Source organism: Camponotus floridanus, unplaced genomic scaffold (assembly GCF_003227725.1).
Source record: "Camponotus floridanus strain SB8 unplaced genomic scaffold, Cflo_v7.5 scaffold338, whole genome shotgun sequence".
In the NCBI taxonomy this organism is placed as follows: domain Eukaryota; kingdom Metazoa; phylum Arthropoda; class Insecta; order Hymenoptera; family Formicidae; genus Camponotus; species Camponotus floridanus.
Window position 1 is genome coordinate 73,883 of NW_020229479.1, and position 26,578 is coordinate 100,460.

The window sequence follows — 26,578 nt, forward strand, 5'->3', positions numbered from 1 at the left end:
ATATTCTTATGAAATGTTATTAACAGAAAAATACAATGTGCCGTTGTTTAATAAACGATAATCAATTATAAGAAACAATATAATAAGACTACTGAAATTAATTCGAATTAAAATTAATATTAAATTAATAATTGAAATTATATTAAATATAAAATTAATATTGAAATATTGAAGTTGTAATAATTTTGTAATTACAAAAGGGACACAAATTTTTAATTAGAAAGTTATCACGTAAGAATAACGCTTAGATCTCTCTGGCATTTTTCTTTACGCTAATATACGATACATGGCAAACTAGAAAAGTACAAACTTTTTTAATTTAACCTAATATGATATGCAATGAAGTAGATATAAATAACATAATTATCTTAATTAACATAATTATCTTAAATAATTATCTACTAATAATTAACGTATTTACCTCGCAGACAATGCTGTTAAAGTTGCGTATTATATTCAGTATACTAAATATTATCTATGCAATACTATATCGGATCGTATTGTTAATTCGCAAGAAACCGCAAAGAATCCACCAATAACAGATTCCTTTACTTATGTTTAGTGCCACTGCACTTGCTAAAAAATTAGACAAAGAGAGGTAAGTGTATTCCCTATAATATATATGTATAAATTATATTATTAAAAAATATATGTAACCTTAAATAATTATATTTTATATATATTGTATCGATATACACAATATGAAAGAGAATGATTTAATAAATGAGATAATATATAGAAAATTGCTTTTTTATAAAAAAAGATTAACATGTTACGATGTCGTGAACACGCATATACACACATTTAAAAAAGTGAATTGTACCTTAAATGCCGTTATCGATAATCGATTCGATGAAGCAATGTGGAGGCGAAATCGTGATGAACAATTAGCAAACGGCAGCAACGGTTTGACATTAAAACATTAGAGAAGGAAAAAAACCGCTGTATGGTATACCAGTCACAGTCAAGGAATGTTGTGCTGTCAAAGGTATAAATTAATTTTTTGTTATTATACTACAATTAATTTACATTTGTATGTATTCTTGAAATGACATCTATTATATCATAGTTGAGAAAGAAAGAGAGAGAGAGAGAGAGAGGGGGGGGGGAGAAGACAGGGAATAAAAATATAAAAAAGATAAAATAATTATAAATTAAAAATAAATAATTATAATAAAAATAAAATATCTATATATATGCGTGTATGTGTGTGTGAAGGAATAAATTTTATACATATAATATATATTTTTTTTATTTCCTTCCAGGAAACCGATAAATTTTATTTTAGAGTTCATTCTAAATATAAAATAGTTCAGATATATTATAGTTCAGATACACTATAGGTCAATTCGATTAAATTATCGGAATATGATGAATTTATATATATATATATATATTTTTTTTTTTCCTTTCAGGAAACCGATAAACTTTATTTTAGAGTTCATTCTAAATATAAAATAGTTCAGATACATTATAGGTCAATTCGATTAAGTTATTGGAATATGAAGAATTTAATTCCTGTCAGAAAAGACTATCGCACATGAAATTGCATAGCTGCATAGCATAAGACTGTATGACTAATGAACATGCTTATATTATACTTATACTATGTTATGTAAGTCAATATGGCGACTTAATAATCGACGCTCATGTGATTTCATGTGCGACGGGCCAAATACTGGATACTATCGGAGTTTATTTAAGGAAGATGTAAACAAAAATCTTTTGGTCATAGGTTGTAGCCATACAGGCTGTTCTTTAGGTCGTAAAGGGATGAAGGCATCCCACGATGCACTAGTCATTAAACTACTCCGAAACGCTGGAGCGATCCCAGTTTGCGTGACGAACACTCCGGAGATGTGCGGTGGATTCGAAAGCTCGAATCTATTGCACGGCCGTACACGTAATCCTTATGATACTAGGTACACGTCTGGCGGATCATCTGGAGGAGAGGTAATCCAATTGCGAATATCTTTAGAACATTAATAATAAGTTAATTATATAACAGAAAAAAATTAATTAAAAAAAAATTATTTATTATTGTGAGTGACAAAATTGACAAATAAGAATCTAAACGCGGTTGCAAGGATAAGAAAAAATTAAATACGTAATTAATGTACATTTTAATATAACTAATGTACATTAACGTATACATATTTTAACGAAATTTTACGAAATTTAACGAATATTTTGAAATATATTAAAAAAAGAAAGGAAGAAGAAACTTTTTTGTACTCCAATTACTGCACCTCTACTCTTATTTGCCAATTTTCAATTAGTAATAAAAAATTATTACAAAATAATAATAGTTATTACAAAACAATTGTTATTACTTTGAGCCTATTTTTTCATTTATTTTTAAAACTATTTATGTGATATTTCTTTTCGTGAAAGAACGTATTCTCGATTTCTTCATTAGTTACAATAGAATTAAAATAAATATAACACAACTAACTATAACACAAATAAATACACTGGATTATAACACAAGAATAATGAGCAAACATGAACAAAAAATTGTTAACAGACTCAATTTAAAAAAAATATAGGCAATTGTCAAAATGTCTTTAAATAGACATAAGTAGTGTTTCGATACTTATTTCTCTTTAGCTATAAATGAGTAATATACATAAGAAACAAAAAAGAGGGAAAGAACCATTACGTAACATACAAAAATTAAAAGACACTAAATATTCCATTATTATGCAATATTGATATGAATGGCATTTACATAAATTTACATAAAAATTTACATAAAAAATGACTCTAATAATCTATACATTAGATTATTCAGAAAGTTATTGCGTTTTTTGTTATTTAAGATGTTTATGGTGCTTTTTTTCACGTGAAGTTGTTTTTTCTTTATGTCTATGTTATGTAATATTATACCAATTTAAAAGCGCAAACTTCACTCTACATTTTAATAATAATAACTATATTTTGATATTGTGTTTGTGTTTTATTTAAATTAAACTTTATTTAAATTTGAATTAAAAATGGAAAGAAAAATTCAAAGTTGGATAAAGCAACTGAGATGGCTCGCAATATCAACAATTTGAGCCCAGAAATGAACACTAACGAACAGTGGTTTCGAAAATTCCATAATAGAGATGAGAGCCTTAAAGATGAATAGTGTTCTGGATGACGTGCGACCATTGACGATGAAACTGACTTGAGGATGTTAGAAGATGTTAGTTGAAGCAGATTCACGCAACAGTTCGAGAGCTTGCAGAAAAAGTTGGTGTAAGCAAGTCAGCTGTTTCCGATCACCTGAAACGAATTGGAAAAAGAAGAAAGCTCGATAAATAGATGCCGCTTCAATGGGGCGAAAAGAATTGTCGCTTTGAAATGTGTTTTGCATTGATTTTCCGCAACCAAAATAATTCATTTCTCGATCATTGTAACGTGCGATGAAAAATGGATCTTGTTCGATATTCTGCACAATGGTTAGACCATGATGAAGTGCCAAAACATTTTCCGAAACCGAAATTGCACCAAAAAGAATGATTGTTGATAGTTGTTAAGATAATTCACTACAGCTTTTTAAATTCGAGCGAAACTATCACGGCAGAGAAGTGTCAAAAAATCTACAAAATGCATCAGAAACTTACACGTCTACGTTTAGCGCTGATCAAGAGAAAAGGTCCAATTCTTCTACACGATAATGCTCGATAACACGTTGTCACAATCGATGTTGCAGAAATTAAATCAATTGTCGCTTTGAAGTGTGTTTTGCATTGATTTTGCGCAACCAAATGAAAAACTCTGCCTCACTCATCATATGTATTTGTTAAATCTTTTATCAACTGACTATCACTTTTTTAAGCATATCGATAATTTCTTGCAGGGGAAAACATCAACAATCAAGCCACTGTTAAAAACGTCTTCGAAGAGTTTGTTGCTTCTGAAAATCCGAAATTTTATATTACAGGAATAAATAAACTTGTTTCTCATTGGCAATAATGTGTAATCATTCGTTTCTATAAATGCTAAAATTTATACGGTTTTCGTCTAGTAATCATATCTTTATTGTAAAGAAAAAATTAATGTTTATTGTTAATCCTAATCGAAAGTATTATATTATATTATTAGGTTGTCGAAAAAGTTTGCGATTATTACGGTTTTTAACCTTCAAGTTCGAATATTTTGAAATCTACAAAATTCTTATTTCGGTTAATAAAATTTACTTTGAGCTGAAATATGTGTATTCGAACTTGAAGGTTAAAAACCGTAATAATCGCAAACTTTCTGGACAACCTAATAATATAATATAATACTTTCGATTAGGATTAACAATAAACATTAATTTCTTCTTTACAATAAAGATATGATTACTAGACGAAAACCGTATAAATTTTAGCATTTATAGAAACGAATGATTACTATGGACAAGAAGAAAGAAAATCATTTTTTTAAATTAATGTCGTAATGACAGAATGATATGTGTGATATATATATATATATATATATATATATATATATATATATATATGTATATATATATTTAACTTTTTGTGATCTTGTTAATTTTCTATATGTCGATTATACACTTTGCTATCCGTTTTAACATGTGGTCCATATGATATATTTTTTGTTTTTTTTTATATTATAAATTTATGACTGACGAAACACAAATAAATGTCGAAACGATTATTAAAAATATAGACAATAACTTACATTCTTTAAAAAAAATTTTACTTAATGACAATCTTCTCATATTCGCATCAGCTCTGTTATTTTCTCAATATATTATATAACGAGTTTTTCTAATTTATAATATTTTTTTGAGACTGTTTGTAAATTACATTTCAAAAATCATAGATCACGCAGCATTTTAAACAGTTTTATTCGATACAGTACATCTATATTTTTAATTGTATATGAAAAAACTAGTCGCAAAACAATTATATCTATTATACATATGTTATTTTCATAATTAGACTAGCAATTATAAAATTATCGATACTGCTTTCTCAATCGAAAATGCTATCATTATCGATCGTTATTAAAAAACTGTCTTTCGAGTCGACCAACTCAATCGAAATTTATTCGAGCCAAGAATTATAAGTTATTATTCGTTAACCACTTTCCCTCGGGAAATATTTTCTTCTCACGCGGACAGAGAACATGCAAAGATAAACACTCCGTTACATGTGATATTACTTTATAATTGATCTAAAGATATTTTAAGAGATTGAATTTAATGAAACAATCTAATATCTAAGGGAAAATAAAAAAGTGAAAAAATATATTTAAATATATTTTCGTTCAAGGGTGCATTGCTCGGGGCAGGAGCCTCTGTGATTGGAATTGGTTCGGACTTTGCTGGCTCTATAAGATTACCGGCTCTTTTCAACGGCATTTTTGGGCACAAGCCTACGGCTGGTAAGTTTATTTTTTCCTAATGCATCCATTCATAATATGTCAACTTTTGTCAACTTTTAATTTATTTCTGTTTTCTTAAAGATATTTATATATTAATTTATCGTACACTTTTTTTCTCGCAGAAATTATCTCGAACATAGGACATATACCGGAATCCGAGGACAAAATTTATCAAAAACTTCTGACCTTTGGTCCGATGACCAGATATGCGGAAGATCTTGAGGTGTTTATGAAAGTGCTGACATCCACAAGCGATCACAATCTACGTCTAGATGTGCCGGTGGATCTACGGCAATTGAAGGTCTACTACCGGTTCGGCATGGACGACGCATTAGGCATGTTACCAGTAGTGCCGGAAATCAAAGATTGCGTTCAGAAAGCCGTGACACATTTCACGCAATACGATATTCGTCCGGAGAAGGTATACACGACGTTTATTTATAAAGCGTGTTTATTTCATAGGATGTAAAATTTGACACAGAGCTGCTCGACATGTTGCAGTTGCCGATAGAATGGCCATCCGAACTGATTGAAATTATGTTATGTACGTTTTTTTCTATAAAGGAAATCCCTAATTTGTTGGTAGATGCCAGCGATCCCAAGGTATTTATGTTTTATGTACACAAAACACAAAATATTTTCTTTTTAAAAAACATGGATAAAAATTATTGCATCAAATAACTCGAATTTATAATCGTAAAATATAATTTCGTTTCTGATGAAGAAATAATAGAAACATTTAAATAGTCAGCTAACTCTCTTGTCGGTGAAAGTAAAGTTCGTGTCTTTTCCATGAAAAAAATGCAGACGATATTCACTGCAAAACTGCATTGCGCGGCCGTATTGCGCAATATTGCTGCAACGTTGTTTTAAAATTAGAATGTAATATCTTCACATCTACACGTTACATTGTAGATATAAAACGATACGAAAATTGTTTTCTTTATCGAAAAATAAACAATTCGAAAATATATTTTTTATTGTATTTATATGCAAACAAAATTCGTATCCTCTGATATTTTCTTTTGTCGCAGTTGAAAAAAAATCCAGCCATCGAAATTCTGAAAATTCCTTTCGGTTTGTCGCAACACACGATGCAGACTACCTTCCACGCCTTAATGTTCGAGACGCATTTTCCATTCTCAGAATCAGATATATCGCATTACACGAAGCAGGGAAAAGCGATTCGGCAGAAGCTGCTGGTTAGTGTCTCGAGATCTTAACATCAATTATCGTAACTGTCTCTCTATTCTCATCGTCTCTTTTCGTTTCTTGCGCAGGATCTTTTGGGAGAGAACGGAATATTTATTTACCCGACTTTCCGATGTCCGGCGATTTTCTCAGAATTTATCCTGTGTGAAACATTGAACGAAGTCTATTGCGCAATTTTCAATGTTTTTGGCTTTCCTGCAGTGCACGTACCGATGGGACTCAACCACGAGGGATTGCCCATTGGTGTTCAGGTAAGCCAATCAAATATGGTTTTCTTTCCTTATAAGAACAGTACAAACATTCGAAAAATGCGATAACAATCACCTGGTCTAGAATGTTTTATGAAGCAAAGTTGTATTTAAAAAAAATTTGTAGGTGATAGCCGCACCTTATCAGGATCGCCTCTGCTTGGCAGTTGCAAAAGAACTGGAAACTGCTTTCGGTGGTTGGGTGCCGCCGTCGATATCGTTAAGCAAATAACAATTATCTGCATGGTTTATTTTAGAAATTATTATATAAGCTTAATTGTATTTTGATCTTTTTGTAGCATAGAAAATTGCGCGCACATAATGAAGCATGGAGCTATTGCAATAAATTTTTTACTTTCAGATAGCTATTTAAGAGGAAAAAAATCTTGGGAATGTGATATGTTCAAATAAAATATATTTGGTTTCTTGTTAAAGATATATATATATATATATATATATATATATATATATATATTCCTAATAACGCACTATTATATATAATTATATTAATACATACGCGCGTGTACCATATACAAACGTGAATATACTAATCACTATCATAGTTTCATAGTTTGAAATTTTTGCAAAACCTTCGTTAGATTTACTTCGACGTATATCACTACATGTTTGTTTTCTAATTATTCAATAATTCCATCTCCATTGTTGCATTGTTGTGTAATAAATCATTTATAATATATCTGTTCATTTGCATTCTTTTTATTGCATTCTTTTAATTATTCGAAATGCGACTTATACGATAAATATTATCGCTACTGAATAGATCTTAAATAACATGATTACACTTTATATCTCGAAAACGATGTACAAGGCTAATACAAGGAACCTCGACTATATCTCGTATTCTATACATACATGTAAATGTTTAGAAACATAAATACTGCACAACAAAATAATTCGCGATAACGTACAGTTCTTTATTTATGCACTCTTTCTGTTTTAAAACATCACATTTAACATGATATTATGTATCATAATTTTATTATAAATATATATTATATGAAATACTGATCGACTGATAATTCTAGAAACAATAGAACTAGATAACTTAGAACGTGTAGAAGCCAGATTATAAAAAATAGGATCTTTTCCTCCTTTCTAATAAGCGATATTTATATTCCGATGAAAATTTCATTAAGACGTTCACGCGTATAATTTATAAATGCAAACGTGTGTTATATATAATCCGTGCACGAGACACACTTTGCAAGGCACAGAGCAATCGCATTTTACATATGCACCTGATACGCAAAAGGCTATTTATGTAAAAATATGCGTAATTTATTATAACATATTACTGATTTTTATAATTTATTAAATATTGCATAATTGTCGATCGTCAAAATATCCGTATTGCTTTACGATATTTTTTTCTGCGAAGAAAGAACAAATTCCTCTTTTGAATCAAGTATTCATCATTTTTTGCGATCGCATGGCGGTACGTATGGATTACCGCCATACTGTTCCCACTCGCGATTGAATTCGTGTTTCAAAACCTCGGCACCGCGTTTCCTCGTTAATCCGGTCTCGTCCAGACTCAACTCGCACATTTGCATATCGTCAATGCCTGGCAAACAGAGAGAAAAAATTCCATCTCCTTCCCCGTCAAAATATAACACATTGAATGTAATAAATTACACATTTTAGCATAAACATCGTATTAACAGTATTAGTAAGATTCGTTAATAGCCATTAGTAAGATATTAGTAAGATTAATCAATAGTATTAGTAAAATTCCGCAAGTTTCAGTTTTATTGTTTCAAAATATAAAAAGTTATATCTCGATTAAATTCTAGTTTTGTTAATTTATTATGATTTACTTGAGACTCGCGGTACTAATAGACTTAGTTTTAAAATACATGCGACTTTATCTCTCACAAAGAAAAACACGGAAGTGATCTTCTCCTTTTGATTTGTTTTAATATGTTGTTTTCTGGACAAAAATAAGTATTTAAATAAGTATTTTTTTATACGTGCCCATACACGTGTTTACGGGTCTAGGGGTAAAACACTCCTTTGAAAAAATCAATTTTTTTTCTTTCGAGGTGAATATTTCAGAAACTAGAGATAGAAAAAAAAATTTTTTCAAAATAAAAGTTAAATGACTTGGACTTGGTAATAAAGAAATTTCAAAATTAATAAAAAAATATATTTAGTGGTGCAGATATTTTGAAAAATTGAAAAAATAAAAATTTTTTTATTATTGTTGTAAAGTACTCTTGCCATTTAACTTTTAATTTGAAGAGTTTTCAGCTCATCAAAATCGGAAGGGGACACTTCCGTGCCTTTCCTTGTCAGTCTAAAAAAATTGTATAGTGTTACAGTGGGGAAAAGGGCTTTACCTGCTACGAGAAGTATAAGCGGTTTGTCGGGATGAAGTTCCATCTGTCGTGCCACGTACTGCCCATCGAAATGCGCGTATCATCATCCCCTCTTGCCGCCGCTGTGCGTGTTGTCCTGCTGCCCAGCCGCGGACGAACGAATGAAGGTAATTCAGAAATATCTCTGCGATGACTCGACAATCTGTTGCTTCACCATTGTCCTTGGTGTTTTAGCAGCTGGAAAGAGTAATCAATCAAATTAATCGCGTTGTTGACTTATATTTATTCGTCACAACTAACATTAATTTGCAATTATTACAAATTATTATGTCATTGTTAGGATTCTTGTAATTTGTAACTATCTACCTTCCTCCATGATGTATTTCGGCGCTCGTTTATTTTCGTCCATGATTGTTCGCCTGCGATTCCTCGCCTTCCAGGCGTGATGATAAACCTTCAGCCTACGATGGAATTCGTGACAGCAAGCCTGGGAGATTTTTATTTCTTTCAATAAAGAACATTATATGTATGAATGTACGATTATTTAATTGACATCGTATACATGAACGTACTTCCAGTAATTCCATATCGCAAGACGTATTGATTGCGTCTCGCAACTCTGAGGAGGATCTACAGGCAAATAAACACGCATTAGAAAATAGCAACATTGTACGACTTTCGAGTAGATATCGTAAGCGTTTTCGCTTCGGCGCTAGTTATCAGGAAGCCAAAGGTATTGCCAAAGTGCATTTGTTAAAATTGGCGAGTCATGCGTGAAAGTACAAACGACCGGGAAATGTTATCGGAGAATAAATTTTACAGTCAATGTACGTGTAAGGATCCACCGAAAATCGACGTGTCAGTTTCCATTAACAAAGATTCTTACAATGACAGTCTACGAATAACAATCTTCCTCGGAGAGAAAGAAAATAATTTATTCGAGAATGAGATTTATCGAAGATTGATCATTGGAAAATAAGACAGTGGATGAATGTTGATTAATTCCAATGGAATTAAACTCGTCGTTAGTCATGCAAAACAACCCGAATAATTTATACGATACCTCATTAGCCTGTTGTTGTTCGTAGATACTCGCACATCGGAGCCACTGATTTTAAACAACAAAATAATGTTTTATTCCAATTGTCAATGATATTTTATTTTAACGCGATCAAGATTAATAAATAAGATAAACGTTTCAATTGATTATGCGTTTATTCTATTTAATCCATCGGTTTATGATAAATCGTATCGTTACCGAGATTCGTTTCTAAATCATATCAATTAATATATATTTCAAAATATTATCTCGATTTTTATATAATGTCCATTAAATATATCTATTTAATTTTAGTTTTTTTTTTAATATTGTTTCCCGCGTATAATTATTTATATAAAAGTCAATTTCTTTTATAAATGCTATCCTGATTCTTACTTTCGTGTAGGCGGTGGTGAATCCTCCACTTGTCCATTGGATTCTTGAGCGAATCTGACCGCCAGTTCGTGGTATTCTCTCTCTTGCGCGAGCAATTCTCGATATCGTCTCCATGGCCTTTTTTTCCAATTGGGCCTTTGAATAATAAATATATAGAAATAAAGAATATAATACAATTAATAAAATAATATAGAAAAAATTAATGAAATAATAAAATAAATTATATCAATAATTATTTGAAAAATTTGAGCCAACCTGAAGAGCAACCGCCGGCTTCTGATCCTCTTTCTCCTGTTTTCTCCTTTGCTCTTCTTCGATTTTTCTTCTGGCTTCCATATCGAGCTTCTCTCTCCTGTTTTCCTCCTTCTCTCTCTTCCTACGTTCCTCCTCTTCCTTATGTTTCTTCTGGAGCTCGAGTTCCTGTTGGATCTTCTTCAACCTTGCCTGTTCTTCGGCGACCTTCTGCTGCTTCACCATATCTTGCAGGGAAACCATCTGTTTGTTCACCTGATTCACGAGAGATGTATAGAGACCATCAATCTCGGTCTGCGCGATCCTCGGATTATCTTTGATCTTGCGTATGGCCCTCTTTAGGTCATCGTCCAGCTTCTTCATGTCTTGTGATGATTTCTCTCGATTTTTCAATTGGCTCGCGGTCTCCTCCATTCGCGTCAGTTGCTTCCGGATTCTTGATTTTCACGATACCGCGAATTCGTGGCCGATGCTGCTTCTTTGTGATGTACATCCTGGCTGTCTTGCAATACGATCAGGTGTTGTCGCCGGTAGATGATCTTGTTCTTCAGTTTGATCACTGACAGCGCGCAAAACTGCATCTTATTCCAGCGCGACTTTAACAGCCACTTTTTCACGTTTGCAACCAGCCTGCGGAGATTCTCCGGGTCGGATTTTATGATCCGGTCAAACTCGGCGAATTTGCCCGGCTTGAAGAAGACCCGAATGATACCGAATTTGAAGTCCTTCTGATTCAACTTCAGACTATGAAGCAGCGCCTCACAGAAGAATCTGGGATCCAATTTGGCCAGTTCCGGTGGTAAGTAAGTCTTGTACATGTTATAGAGCTCGTGGAAGGGTACTCGACTGGGATAGCCGTGTTCCATCAGTTCCAGAACCGATGTCATTCCCGAGCAACGAAGTTGATTCATGATACTATTCCCGTCGAATTGATGCGCCACCATATCGCTGTTTGGTTTGATACATCTTATAAAATTCGTTTCCTAAAATATAGAAAGAGAGCGTTTAATAAGAAGATTGAAATAAAAAAAGTGTAAATAAAAAAGTTGAAATATTAAAAGAATTCAAAGAAAAGAAGAAAATATTCTTTACGTTGCTCTTCAGTTTGTCCATAAGTTTGCCTAATTGCGTTTTGAATATACTGCCGACACTGATGAAGTTCAGCTTTCCCTTTTGCAAGGAGTGATTGGCAAACTGCGTTCTGAGAAATTTACTACCGCTCTCTTGAATGAGCGCCTCCAGAGAAGTGTGCAATGCATCGTTGTTCTTCTCAATAAATTGTTCTGTGAAATAAAATTTCAATTATAAAAATCCAAAACATGTCTATAAAATAATTTAAAAATATCTGAAAGAATTATGGTTTTGTTAAAAGCGTTGTCGGTGATTTTTGAACGAAATATGCTATTTTACCGTTTGATAGCAGACACCACCGGCGTAATGGCGAATCACGAAGCCCTCATCGTCTCGTAATTCTCGATGAGCCTTCAATCGTGACGTTCGTGGTAAGTGATGCGGCAATGACCGTTCCACGCACGATGAACTTCGTTGATGAAATGCGCGAAACTATGAGTCGGCAGTTTCGATTCCTCGTCCAGCAGGCTGAAGATACTAGTATTCTTCGACTCGATGAAATCTGAAAGTTGATTCATAATTTATTTCTAAAATCTGTGAATGGGAATATTATTATTTCATTTGCGTAATAAATTTAAATAAAATATTATTCCAAAATAAACAATGTATTTTAAATAAAAACAAAATTGCCTTCTTTTATCGTTACATTAAAAAATAATAAAATACTCTAAATGATCTGCTATTTATCTGCTATTTATCGATTAAACAAATTTTTATATTTTTTATCGTAAAAAATAGATTAGATTTTAGACTTTCAGAATTTTAAAATTTTCAATTTCACGCACCGATGCAATTTTGATTAGCGACGTAGATTTTCGGGACGTTCAAAGATTCTCGAGCATAAAGTTCTTGCTCGTACTTCAAGATCCGCTCGTTGAAGAACTGTTGAAGTTTCTCGTTGCAGTAACTTATGCAAAACTGCTCGAAGCTGCTGACTTTGAAATATTCTACAAAACAAAAATTTATTCTCTCTCTCTCAGATTTTTATTATAATTCCCAAATAATTTTTTATGAGTGAGGTGATCGATTAATTTGCTCACCGAATCCCGCTATGTCCAGCACGCCGATGTGATCAAACAATTTGCTATAAATGGCCTTCGCTAGAGCATCTCTAGCGTTATTAGCCTCATAGACCTTCAGCAGCACCCTATGACACAATCAGACAAAAAAAATTAATAAGAAAAGACTGCGCAACATGATAGAAAATTTAAAAAATATTAGCATCTATATAAACTTATAAAATAATAAATAAAAAAAATATTGATTGAAATATATGTTGCTGTTCGACTCACATGATAACTGTTCCTTTCGCCACCCCGACTAGTTTGCATCACCTTCGAGACCAGAGTTTGCCGCAGTTCTTCAGGATCCACCCCCAGTAACTTTGCGGATATCACTACCGCCTTTTCCGAGTCGGCGGTTATCCTGCAGCCGCCCTTGGTGTCTTCCGGATTGTCCTGGAACGTGATGTTACCGAGATGAAGCACCGCCGCTACCATCGTGTAGATCTCCATGCGTTTGGCATCCGTTAAACCGAGTCGAGTGAATGCCTATGATTACAATAAAAACAAGAAAGAATATAAATAAACAATATACACGAGAATATTTAAGAAAAAAGGACAAAAAATTTAGAAAATTATTATAAGCAAAAATAATTAAATATCACTTGAAATGACATTTTCTTTTGATTGTAACGATGCACCCCGTGCACCCCCTTAGTTGCATCGTCTTTCCCGGCATGCGATCCGCCGGAACCTGTCGCCCGGCAGAACATCCGCCTGGCATAGGCAGGGGCGCGATGCGCCCACATTTTTTTTAAACACTTTAAGTCGTTAGGCTAATAAGCCGAATACCGCCGAGCGTTGCCGACGTGCCCCGAATCGTCGACCGGCGAAAATCCGCGCTCGGCGCGCACCCCGAACCTCTCCGAACGGGCCAAGACCGTACCGCTTTCCGATAACCCGTTCGAAAGGAATAATATCGCCGCGGGCAATTAGCCGATATAAAACGGGCACGTTCGGCATACTAATCACCCCTTTTCCGATCCGCTCACGACAGTGTAGCAGCTCCGAAACCTAGACCGCTTCAAAAAAACTAAATCCAGATTCGAGGAAAAGAGGTAGAACGAACTCTTCCTCCTTCCATCGAGTACTCTCGATCCTCGATCAGGCTCACTCCATGTGAACCATAATCCGACCAGGAAAGGAATCAGAGTGCATTCTGATTCCGTCGAGAGTTCTCGATCACCGGTCCATGATCCGACCACCAGACGCTAGTGCATTTTCACGAGGCAGAGAGGAGAGCTACCTCGGACGAGTTATTCTCGTCGGTACAGCGTTCCTAAGGAATTTCTTTACACCGGGAATTACGTCGATAATTTGGTAAACACATTCGGCGAAAGATATCGTCATTTCACGGAAATACCGCGCGCATTCTAGTAAACACCGAAAAAGCAGGCTAGACCGATCGCCCAGACACGCGTCAATAAAAACCATACGCGCTACGTCAACCGGTCATTGACCGCGCCAAATTCATAACAAACGCCGTAAACAGCATTTAAAGCTACGAATAATATCCGAAACCGAGTTGCATCTGCAATACGCACTATGAGAAGATACTGTACACATTTTTATAATTGCGATACTGTTATACGGCACGCTCACGCCGTGCATTCGCGTTGTAACATCTGTATATCGCCCCGAGCAATTATTTCGCGTCTCGCGACGAATATCACGCTCTGACAATTCACCGTGTTCACACACACACACACACACACTGTATTACACGTATACAATAAACACTTTCTCTGATTTCACACACGCTCTCGCTCATTTCACCTACCGAACTTTGATTTCCGATTCCTGCTATTCGACGGCAAATCGCGCGGAAATCGACCGTGACATCCTGAATCCAAGAAAACGCGAAAATCGGAACGCGAGACTGACGGAGGACGAAGATGCTGCGATGTAAAATCGAGCAAAGAGAGAAGGTATGAGAGTAAAGACGATAATAAGATTCTTGCAGGGAGAGAGAAATGGGGCTGGAGAGGCAGATGTGGAGATACTTGTGGGAAAATTGCGGCGAGATCGAGGGTTGAAGTCCGAATTAAAAATTTCCGAACAATTCCGTTGTAAACGGGCAACAATATTTCGCACGTTCGGTTCGCGGACGCAAAGTGTCATCGACTCTTTCGAAACTTTCCAAAGTAAATTCACCGGGATTAACGGCGGCTCAAACATCAAACGGAGACTCTCGACTAACAATAAGATTTCCCGTTGTGTCCTCTCCGAGTCGAAAGATTAATCTCTCGAGAAGTTCCTATCCCTTTCTTCTCGTTTTTCAAAGTCAGGTATTGATGTTTCGGGAAAAATGCGGGTCAATTTGGGGAGAGACACGAGACGAGGAGGAGCGAGTAAAAACGAACGACGATAGAAAGCAAAGGAGCAATCACTCTGTATATCCGTCGGAGCTCGATGTTTATCGATAACAACGGTAGGACGACGACGGTGACGACGGTGTTGCTTCTCGATGACGACTCGTAGACGACGATCGACGATGCAGTCGCGAGTTCATGCTCTCGTAAAAGTGTCAACTTTCGTTGCTCTCGGCGGCTCGTCATCGTAAGCTGCAACGCGGACACATCACGACTTTTCTTCTCATCCTTTCCCTCCCTCTTTCTTTCTCGTGCGCGCACACATACACATTCTCCCTCTCTCTCTCTCTCTGGTATTTACCTACATACGAGTATCTCTCTCTCTCTCTCTCGCTCGGTACAGACGGATGATCCACCGTGAGCTGGTCGACGTTTCTTCGATACAGCGCACTACCCCATCGTCGTCACAAACACAACACACGCGCACACGTGCACACGTACGACGAAGTCGCGGCACGCCGTCACGTCGTCACTTCTTAAAACGACACGAGGCAGTCGTCGCAAACGCGCGGATCTCGAAGGCGCGGAAACGGCGCGAGGACACGCGGACGACGCGGATTCTAGGCACGGCGCAACGGCCACACGTAACTTTGCAGACGCATCTTGTCATCCGCCACCGATCGCTGGTGCTGGTCTCGTGCGAGTGCGAGCGCGAGTGCGCTCTCGCGGCGAACGGACGAACCCGGATCGGCCAATCGACGCGCCGCGCGCCGACAACGGCGTCGTTATCCCGCGCGGCGACCTCGATGATTATTCAGTTACGGTGATCGAACAACGAATATTGTGCCACGTGATAATATTTGACAAATATTCGATATTAACATTATTGGAAAAATAACAAATAATTTAACGCGATTTAAATATCGCGGATAGTCTCTCTCGCGTCAGTTTTATTGCAGAAAATTAATTTTTCTGTCAAACTAATTACTGTGCACAGGGCAGGAATTTTTCTTGATTAAATGTTAAATCTCGAGTTTTTTAATATAATATTCCTCTTACCCCTTTTAGAAAAGTATATAGACGAGAAAAATAATATTATTAATCTTTACTCCGCACAGGAGACACTGTTGATCCAACCATTGTTCTCCCTTGAGCATTTCGGTTTCATATACTTAAACACGTCAAAAAAATGACTCTCTATACACTCTAAAAAGGTGTCAAAAATAACAGTATAGCGTGTAAGGATTAATTATAAATATACTAAATATTAAATATATTAAATATTAAATATTAAATATATTAAATATTAAATATATTAAATATATGAATCTAATATCATTGGATATATTTAAGAAACTAATGCATGTTCCTTGAAGTGATTAATAATATATTACTGTTAATATTGATATTTGTTATTTGCAATTTAGATTAAAAGAGGCATCTAATTTATATTAGTAATAATTACGGGATAAAAGAAGTATTAATATTCTAATATTTCTAAAGAAATAAAATATCTGTTAAATTATTATTTTGTGTTTTTCCGCAGGCATATATAGATGAAAAATAGAAATAAAATAGAAATAAAAATATCTTCTCATTCTTCTTCTCTTCCCTTCTCTTTTGATAATACAAAATTTTTCATCAAAAAGTATGGAATTGTTAATTGTAAATTCCATATTTTTTCTTCGAAACAACTGTATGTTTTCTATAAACCAATTGATTCCTCTCATTTTTTTGTACATAAAAGTATTAAGGTAAAATAATCCAAAAATGAATTTTTTACTAGATATTTTATGGTTTATGTAAAATTAAAAAATTACTTCAAGCCTCGTAACTTGAAAAGTATTCAATGAAGAAATACTTTATTATAGTGTTTTGGAAAGCTCTCGAGGTAAGCTACAAAAATATGCAATAAAAAATAGGGGGTTCCATTTAAAAAATTCAAGTTGACCTTGTCCTAAGCTTGGCGACGTCACTCAATGTCAAATGGATGTTACAGTTAAATATATCTTTTTAATCCATACAACTTTTGTCTAAAGCGTTTTGTTCTAAAATGCATTCTATGTGAGATATTCGACTGTGTCCAGACTTTTGGGACACTCTGTATAAAGCATTTGTAATATAAAAATTAATTAATACTGAAAAATGTCTCCGAATGTAATTTAATTAAAATTTATTGAAAAAATTAGTTTCTTAAATAAAATTAAATTAGGTATTTAATGAAATTATACTGACAATTATTAACTGAGAAATTATTAATTGGAAATTATATTAAGAATTATTAATTGAGATAATGGAATTATAGTGAGAATTATTAATTGAGATTTAACGATATTGTTATTTTAAATCGATTTTTGATAGGATATCCTTAATTTTATCTTAATAAAACAATATTTTTTTATAGATGCACAATTGAATCAAGAATTATTATTCAAATTAACGTCGTAAGTTTTTTTATAGCTATTTTAATACACTTTTTGAAACTATATTAAACTTGATTACTTGATTGACTTTAAGTGTTCGAATGACATTTCAATATTTGAACTTTTGAACATTTGAACTTTTCTACAGATGCATAATTTAATCAAGAATTAAAATTCAAATTAACATCACAACCTTTGTTTAAACTATACTAAAATTGATCTCTAAGTATTTTAATTGCAATTCAATATTCTGTATGCCCAATATTCTATATCCTTGACTATTTTTAGTTTAATTTATTTTTAATGGAATAAGCAATGTGTTCGCGTATGCTTTACACAATATTTTTTTCATTTATATCTGTTGTTCTTGTTGCGTAAGATGGAAAAATAAAATGTATATCGCAATCGAAACATCAAAATTGTACACACCGCGTTTTTACGTTTCTTTGATTTATATAACAAGAGCAAATAGGTGCAAAAAAAGCTACTACACTTATTTTAATAAGCGTTTGAAAAAAGTGATCGTCCATATGCGAACATTGCGAGCGCGTGCAGGACTATTAGTCTCCCCCACAGGTGACATTTATTAAATTCACTAGTAGGGACATCGTTGCATTCAGCCTGTTTTGCCGTGCGCTCATAGCATGTATTCGTACGTCGTAATCCGACGACTCGAGATAGTGTGATTCCCGCAGGCATCGTCTTCGCGATCGCGTCAATTATCGAAGGTGCCTTCTCGCACGAAGTTCTCGCGCACGAGGAAATTATTCGGCGCCGGCGAGATTATCGCCTTGTAAAAAAAAAGATAAGACAGAACTTGAACAACATTTTTAATAACTTTGTTGGGGAGTCCAAGAAACGTCCATCATTGGAAAGATAAGACTTGATGTTGATGAGGTTGTATTATAGTATATATTAAGCGGTACGTACGAAATGATTTATTTTTAGAATAATTATTTATATGATGTATCGAGAGAGATGACTTCTTATTGCAACAGTAGTTAATGAAAATTTGTTTTATAGAAATATAAAAAGTTATCACAAGTTTATCACAAATCAGAACGATAAAAGTTGACCCAATTATTGCGCACGCGCATATCATGAATTAAATCTTTGTAAACGAATAAAAAAAATAGGAGCAAAAAATCTTATTTTTTCTTATTTTAATTTATTCTTATTTTATTTTTATTTTTTTATTTATAACTATTATTAATCATTTTTATCTTAAATATAATATAAATAATATTTTTATGTATCACTATCGATAACAATTATCAAATTATATAATTATCAGTCATTTATCGTGTAATTAATTTATATATTATATATACAGGGTGTCTCATTTTAATCGATGACCCCGAATAACTTTTTTAATTTTGATTGTAGAAAAAAATGTTTCAGACAAAAGTTGTATGGCTTGAAGGGGGACATAAGATGGTGTCTTTAGTTTGACATTGAAGAGTCACCTGAAGATCACGTGAAGGTCACATCTAACTTTTTAAATGGGACACCCTGTATGCTTTTGCATATTTTTTTAGTTCATCTCGAGAGCTTTCCAAAACACTATAATTTAGTTTTCATTATGTACTTTCCAAGTTATGAGGCTTGAAATCATTACTATTGACACCATCTTATGTCCCCCTTCAAGCCATATAACTTTTGTCTGAAACATTTTTTTCTACAATCAAAATTAAAAAAAGTTATGAGGGTGGAACTTTTGAAATGGGACACCCGGTATATATACTTTTGTGTATAAAATGACATTGATTTGAAGAACATAGAAACCTTCATTTTTGATTCAAATTCATTGTTTTCAATTTAAGACCTGAAAGAAACATAATGTTTCATTATCTTTTGGATGAACAAATGTCGATCATATATTTTTCAATAATATTTCTTTCACATACATACATGTATCTTTTTATAAACGTTGTACGAAATATTGTGTATCATATTTCAAGAAGCCATAAGACAAACGTATGTACTTACAAATATTTCGAATAGCCATGATCGAACTATCGTTTAACAGAAAACGTATTTTCATTCACTTTTGTGTAAATATACTTGTGTAAATACTCTTAGTCACATAACTCACTGTGTATTGAACATGATATTTCGCTTCCGCACAAACATATTTTTATCGAAATAAAATCAGAGATTTCAAGGAAGTGATGACACTTTGAAAAACAAAATTTGCAGAGTCAGGAAAGAGAGAGTGAAAGCAACGTTATTCTCGAATCGTTAATCGATCGAATCGAATCTCTAGCGATGAGAAAATGATTTAAACATTTCTTCAAAGTGACTTTTAGATATTTCGTATTTAATAGGAAACTTTATTTTTTGGAATCAATGCTTTGTCATTGGTGACATTGTTATAATCAATCGAACTTATATGCAAATAATCGTGAGAATAGCGCATATTTTATACAACGCCAGCACTTAAGCCTGTATTTATAATCATGATTCTGCTGAGACACTCAGCTGGAACTTTGAGATATGATATGGTTTAATTTTGAGACATGATATGGTTTAATAAATGAATCTTAAAAATCAATATGGTATTCATTTATAATTTCGATTCAATAGAGATACTCAGAGGAAGTTTATTTTGAGATGCAGCTTGAGTTATGTTGATTGCATTTTAATAATCGTTGCTTGAGAAAAAATCACACCTGTACATATTAATAGTCTTTGGATTTTGTATCAGTTAAGATTAGAATTGGAAAAAATTGCGTATCACTCAAGTGTAGTTCGAAGTAATATAATTAATATAATATAATTAATTAATATATAATTAATATAAGTAATATAAATAATAATTTTACTTCATAGTAAAAAGTATTATACTTAATAGTGAAAATATTTTTGTTACAAAATTTTTGATAATGTACAGATTAATTAAAATGAATTGGATTGAAAATTATGAACAATATGATATTTATGAAAATTATGATCAATATGATATATATGATATATATGTATATATGTAAATTTTTTCTTTTTTTGTGGCGATGACATTTTGTATATATTTACTTATGATTTAAAAAAAGGTTAATCAAAGAAGCGCGTAATCGCTGCTTTAATCAATATTTTAAATCTCAAGACGAATTTCATGTGAGTAATCATTCTACTTTTCAATTGAATACAGTTTGAAGTATTAAATACGGGCCTTTGTGTTAGATTACATAGTCTCGATGATGTTAATTTTTTATTCTGTTCATAGCCGCTACGATCGTACATTTGTCATACACATTGCCTACGTCGACTACGTAGCTGGTTATATATATATCTTCATTAGAATTCATTACTTTGCATTTATTCGCATATTTGGTATAATTTAAAAAAAAATGAAGCATTTCAAAATGTGCTGCGTGTAAAGAAAACATACAGTTGTTTTTAAGAAAAAATATGTAATTGTTAATTGCAAATTACATATTTTTTCTTCGGAACAATTATGTGTTTTTTTTTAGACCAATTGATTCCTCTCATTATTTTGTACATAAAAGTATTAAGGTAAAATAATCGAAAAGTGAATATTTTACAAGATATTTTACGGTTTATGTAAAATTAAGAAATGATTTGAAGCCTCATAACTCGATAAATGCTTGAGGGAAAAATATTTTATTATAGTGTTTTGGAAAGCTCTCGAGGTCAGCTATAAGAATATACAATCAAAAATAGGGGTTCCCATTTAAGAAAAACACTTTGACCTTCAAATAACCTTGAAGGTCAAGCTCAAGGTCAAACTCAAGGTCACGAGATAAAAGCTCGGAGTAAGCCCTACAACTTTTGTCCCAAAAGTTTCTTTGTCCGACCCTTACTTTTCGAGTTATTCCTCCGTACCGGGACTTTTTGAACACCCTGTATATCTTCATTAGAATTCATTACTTTGCATTTATTCGCATATTTGGTATAATTTTTAAAAAAATGAAGCATTTCAAAATGTGCTGCGTGCTTTATATACGATGAGTGTGATTTATGAACCTGTGTGAAATTAGCCTTGCACTTTTTGAATTTTGTATTTTTATTATTTGTGCTGCATTGTGTTACGTTTGTGCTGATTTGTACTGCTAATCGTAGCTTAATAATTTAATCCATATTCGAGAAAATAAAAAAAAGTTACTAATCTTCGCACTTTGTCCCAATCGATTTTAATTTTTTTAAATAAATCTGCATAAGTTTTTTCCGTATTGCGTCAAAACACGTGCGGTATGAATACGTGTAGATATACTTATTATTGTTAGATACGAGTCTAGGTATTTTTGCCGTGCGCACAATATATCTCGGATGTGCTTGACCAAAGAGCGATCTCCAGGTCGCATTGATTAGTTTACACGAGCATTTATCCTGCCATCTATCGCGGAAAATGCCGTTGTAAAATGCAGAACAAAAACCAAAGCTACGAGCCGCAGTTAAGAAACGTGAATTCTTTTAAAATAAACGCGAAAGTGCCTACGAAAGAATGAAATATAAAAATATGATATATTATATAAAATATAAAAATATGAAATATAAAAAATGAAATATGAAAGATGATATATATATAAAAATAAAATAATAAAATATAAAATATAAAAATTAATATATATATATATATAAATGTAATATATAAAATATAATATATAAATGTAATATATAAATGTAATATATAAAATGTAAAAATATGAAATATAAAATATGAAATAATATGAAATATAAAAAATAATATAAAACAAGGAGAACTTTTCGTATTTGCAATTTTGACTAAATTAAAATCAATTATTTGTACTTGAAACAAGCTTGAGGTTACGCAAATTATTTAACGTGAAATAACAATATTAAAATAACCTTTCGTAGATTTATAAGTTACGTGTGCGATAATTGCGGTTACACCGATCTTCGAAAATTATATCGTTTTTATGATCCAATTGGAGTCGTAAATGTAAATTATGCTATAAATTATACACGAGTATCTCAAAAAAGATAATGCACAAATAATGATCGCGAGATAATATATATTGACTTGCTCGGACTATTGCATAAATGCGATGGACTCGTACGCCGCATTATTGTATTGGTTTAAAAGAATCTAGGTGGCCAGTTACGAAAGGAACTGTCACGGATACATTGTTTGGCTGCGCGCGAAGGACCTGTCATAAAGTTACGGTTACGTTTATTCGCGAATCGTGACACAAAAATTAAGGCGAAGATAAGACCACCTAGAATTGCAAATCTTGTTCCATGACCTTAAGATTCTTTATGTATGTATGTAGAATTCGAGAACGTTAATTAAATCTCAATAACGTCAGTGATTAGTAATAACGTCAATGATTAGCATACTTGAATGTATAGAGATACGAAATAAAGATATAAATTTTTTGATAAAACATATGTACTAGCTTTTCATTTAAATAACATTAAGATGCAATGATGTTCCTGTTAATGAGTCATTTCAATATTTTAAATATAAATTGCTTCTACTTATAACTCATGTTACGCAAAAATTTTTTTTGATATTAAAAAGAAAACATATCATATACGTAAAGATGTATTTTACATTATATGTATATTTCTTATAATAATCTATCAGAATGTGCCATTGAGTTATTGCAATCAGATTTGCAAATGATATTGTACTTTCGCATATATTTTTATATATTTATAATACTTTGATATTTAACTTTCGCATATATTTTCATATATTTATAATACTTTGTTTCCATATTCTTATGAAATGTTATTAACAGAAAATACAATGTGCCGTTGTTTAATAAACGATAATCAATTATAAGAAAAAATATAATAAGACATACTGAAAATTAATTCGAATTAAAAATTAATATTAAATTAATAATTGAAATTAATATTAAATATAAAATTAATATTGAAATATTGAAGTTGTAATAATTTTGTAATTACAAAAGGGACACAAATTTTTAATTAGAAAGTTATCGCGTAAGAATTAACGCTTAGATCTCTTGTGCATTTTTCTTTACGCTAATATACGATACATGGCAAACTAGAAAAGTACAAACTTTCTTAATTTAACCTAACATGATATGCAATGAAGTAGATATAAATAACATAATTATCTTAATTAACATAATTATCTTATAATAATTAACGTGTTTACCTTGCAGACAATGTTGTTAAAGTTGCGTATTATATTCAGTATACTAAATATTATCTATGCAATACTATATCGGATCGTATTGTTAATTCGCAAGAAACCGCAAAGAATTCCACCAATAACAGATTCCTTACTTACGTTTAGCGCCACTGCACTTGCTAAAAAAATTAGACAAAGAGAGGTAAGTGTATTCCCTATAATAATATATATGTATAAATTATATTATTAAAAAATTATATGTAACCTTATATAATTATATTTTATATATATCGTATCGATATACAAACATGAAAGAGAATGATTTAATAAATGAGATAGTATATAGAAAATTGCTTTTTTATAAAAAACAGATTACATGTTACGATGTTGTGAACACGCATATACAACACATTAAAAAAGTGAATTGTGTCTTAAATGCCGTTATCGATTATCGATTCGTTGAAGCAATAATCGAGGCGAAAATCTGCGATAAACAATTAGCAAACGGCAAGTTTGACATTAAAACATTAGAGAAGGAAAAACCGCTGTATGGTATACCAGTCACAGTCAAGGAATGTTGTGCTGTCAAAGGTATAATTAATTTTTTGTTATTATATTACAATAATTTACATTTGTATGTATTCTTGAAATGACATCTATTATATCATAGTTGAGAAAGAAAGAGAGAGAGAGAGAGGGGGGGGGGGAGAGACAGGGAATAAAAATATATAAAATAATTATAATTAAAATAAAGATAAAATAATTATAATTAAAAGATAAATAATTATAATAAAAATAAAATTATAAATATATATGTGTGTGTATGTCTGTGTGTATTTATGAAGGAATAAATTTTATACATATATATATATATATATATATATATATATATATATTTTTTTTTTTTTTTTTATTTCCTTCCAGGAAACCGATAAATTTTATTTTAGAGTTTATTCTAAATATAAAATAGTTCAGATACATTATAGGTCAATTCGATTAAATTATTGGAATATGAAGAATTTAATTCCTGTCAAAAAAAGACCATCGCACATGAAGTTGCATAGCTGCATATGCATAGGATAAGACTGCATAGGATATGATTAATGAGCATGCTTATATTATACTTATATTATGTTATAAGTCAATATGGCTACTTAATAATCGACGCTCATGCGATTTCATGTGCGATGGGTCAAATACTGGATACTATCGGAGGTTTATTTAAGGAAGATGTAAACAAAGATGAATCTTTTGGTCATAGGTTGCAGTCATACAGGCTGTTCTTTAGGTCGCAAAGGGATGAAGGCATCCCACGATGCACTAGTCATTAAACTACTCCGAAACGCTGGAGCGATTCCAGTTTGCCTGACGAACACCCCGGAGATGTGCTGTGGAGTAGAAAGCTCGAATCTATTGCACGGCCGTACATGTAATCCTTATGATACCAGGTACACGTCTGGCGGATCATCTGGAGGAGAGGTAATCCAATTGCGAATATCTCTAGAACACTAATAATAAGTTAATTATATAACAGAAACAATTATTTATTACTGTGAGTGACAAAATTGACAAATAAGAGTCCAAACGCGGTTGCAAGGATAAGAAAAAATTAAATACGTAATTAATGTACATTTTAATATAACTAATGTATATTAAACTATACATATTTTAACGAATTGAATATTTTGAAATATATTAAAAGAAGAAGGAAGAAGAAACTCTTTTTGCACTCCAATTACTGCGCCTTGACTCTTATTTGCCAATTTTTACTTAGTTATAAAAAAATAATTACGAAATAATAATAGTTATTATAAAATAATTGTTATTATCGTGAGCCTATTTTTTCATTTATTTTTTAAATTATTTATGTGATATTTCTTTTCGTGAAAGAACATGTTCTCGATTTCTTCATTAGTTACAATAGAATTCAAATAAATATAAATACACTGGATTAATATAACACAAAAATAATGAGCAAACAGGAACAAAAAATTGTTAACAGACTGAATTTAAAAAAAATATAGGCAATTGTCAAAATGTCTTTAAATAGATATAAGTATTATTTCGAGTACTTATTTCTCTTTAGCTATAAATGAGTAATATACATAAGAAATAAAAAAGAGAGAAAGAATCACGTAACATACAAAAATTAAAAGACACTAAATATTCCATTATTATACAATATTGATATGAATGGCATTTACATAAACTTACATAAAAATTTACATAAAAAAATGACTCTAATAATCTTTACATACATTATATTGTCCAGAAGGTTATTGCGTTTTTTGTTATTTAAGATGCTTATGGTGCTTTTTTTCACGTGAAGTTGTTTTTCCTTTATGTCTATGTTATGTAATATTACCATTATAAAAGCGCAAACTTCACTTTACATTTTAATAATAATAACTAACGAACACTGGTTTTGAAAATTCCATAATAGTGATGAGAGCCTTAAAGATGAAGAGTGTTCTGAATGATGTGCGACCATTGACGATGAAAATGACTTGAGGATGTTAGAAGATGTTAGTTGAAGCAGATCCACGCAACAGTTTGAGAGCTTGCAGAAAAAGCAGTAAGCAAGTCAGTTGTTTCCGATCACCTGAAACGAATTGGAAAAAGAAGAAAGCTCGATAAATAGATGCCGCTTCAATGGAGCGAAAAGAATTGTCACTTTGAAATGTGTTTTGCA

At 32.2% G+C, this 26,578-nt stretch overlaps 1 protein-coding gene and 2 pseudogenes across 3 annotated transcripts; 2 read left to right on the plus strand and 1 right to left on the minus strand.

Moving 5' to 3' along the window:
• The window catches only part of LOC112638619, a 13,569-nt pseudogene extending 6,339 nt beyond the window's left edge, over positions 1–7,230 (plus strand).
• A 529-nt stretch (positions 7,231–7,759) lies between these two features.
• Positions 7,760–15,663, minus strand: LOC105256932 (annotated as a pseudogene).
• A 2,752-nt stretch (positions 15,664–18,415) lies between these two features.
• On the plus strand, positions 18,416–26,557 carry LOC112638623 (fatty-acid amide hydrolase 2-like). Of its 3 annotated transcripts, none has more exons than XM_025410671.1 (5): positions 18,416–18,720; positions 23,918–24,088; positions 24,258–24,477; positions 25,148–25,365; positions 26,330–26,556. In XM_025410671.1, the coding sequence occupies exons 2-5, from the start codon at positions 23,921–23,923 to the stop codon at positions 26,330–26,332; spliced, it is 609 nt and encodes a 202-aa protein (XP_025266456.1). In that variant the 5' UTR covers positions 18,416–18,720; positions 23,918–23,920; the 3' UTR covers positions 26,333–26,556. The 3 variants fall into 3 exon arrangements, with proteins under 3 accessions (XP_025266456.1, XP_025266455.1, XP_025266457.1); XM_025410670.1 differs by lacking the exon at positions 18,416–18,720 and adding an exon at positions 22,624–23,042 and having other exon boundaries at positions 26,330–26,557; XM_025410672.1 differs by lacking the exon at positions 18,416–18,720 and adding an exon at positions 22,626–23,038.
• The last annotated feature ends 21 nt before the right edge of the window (positions 26,558–26,578 follow it).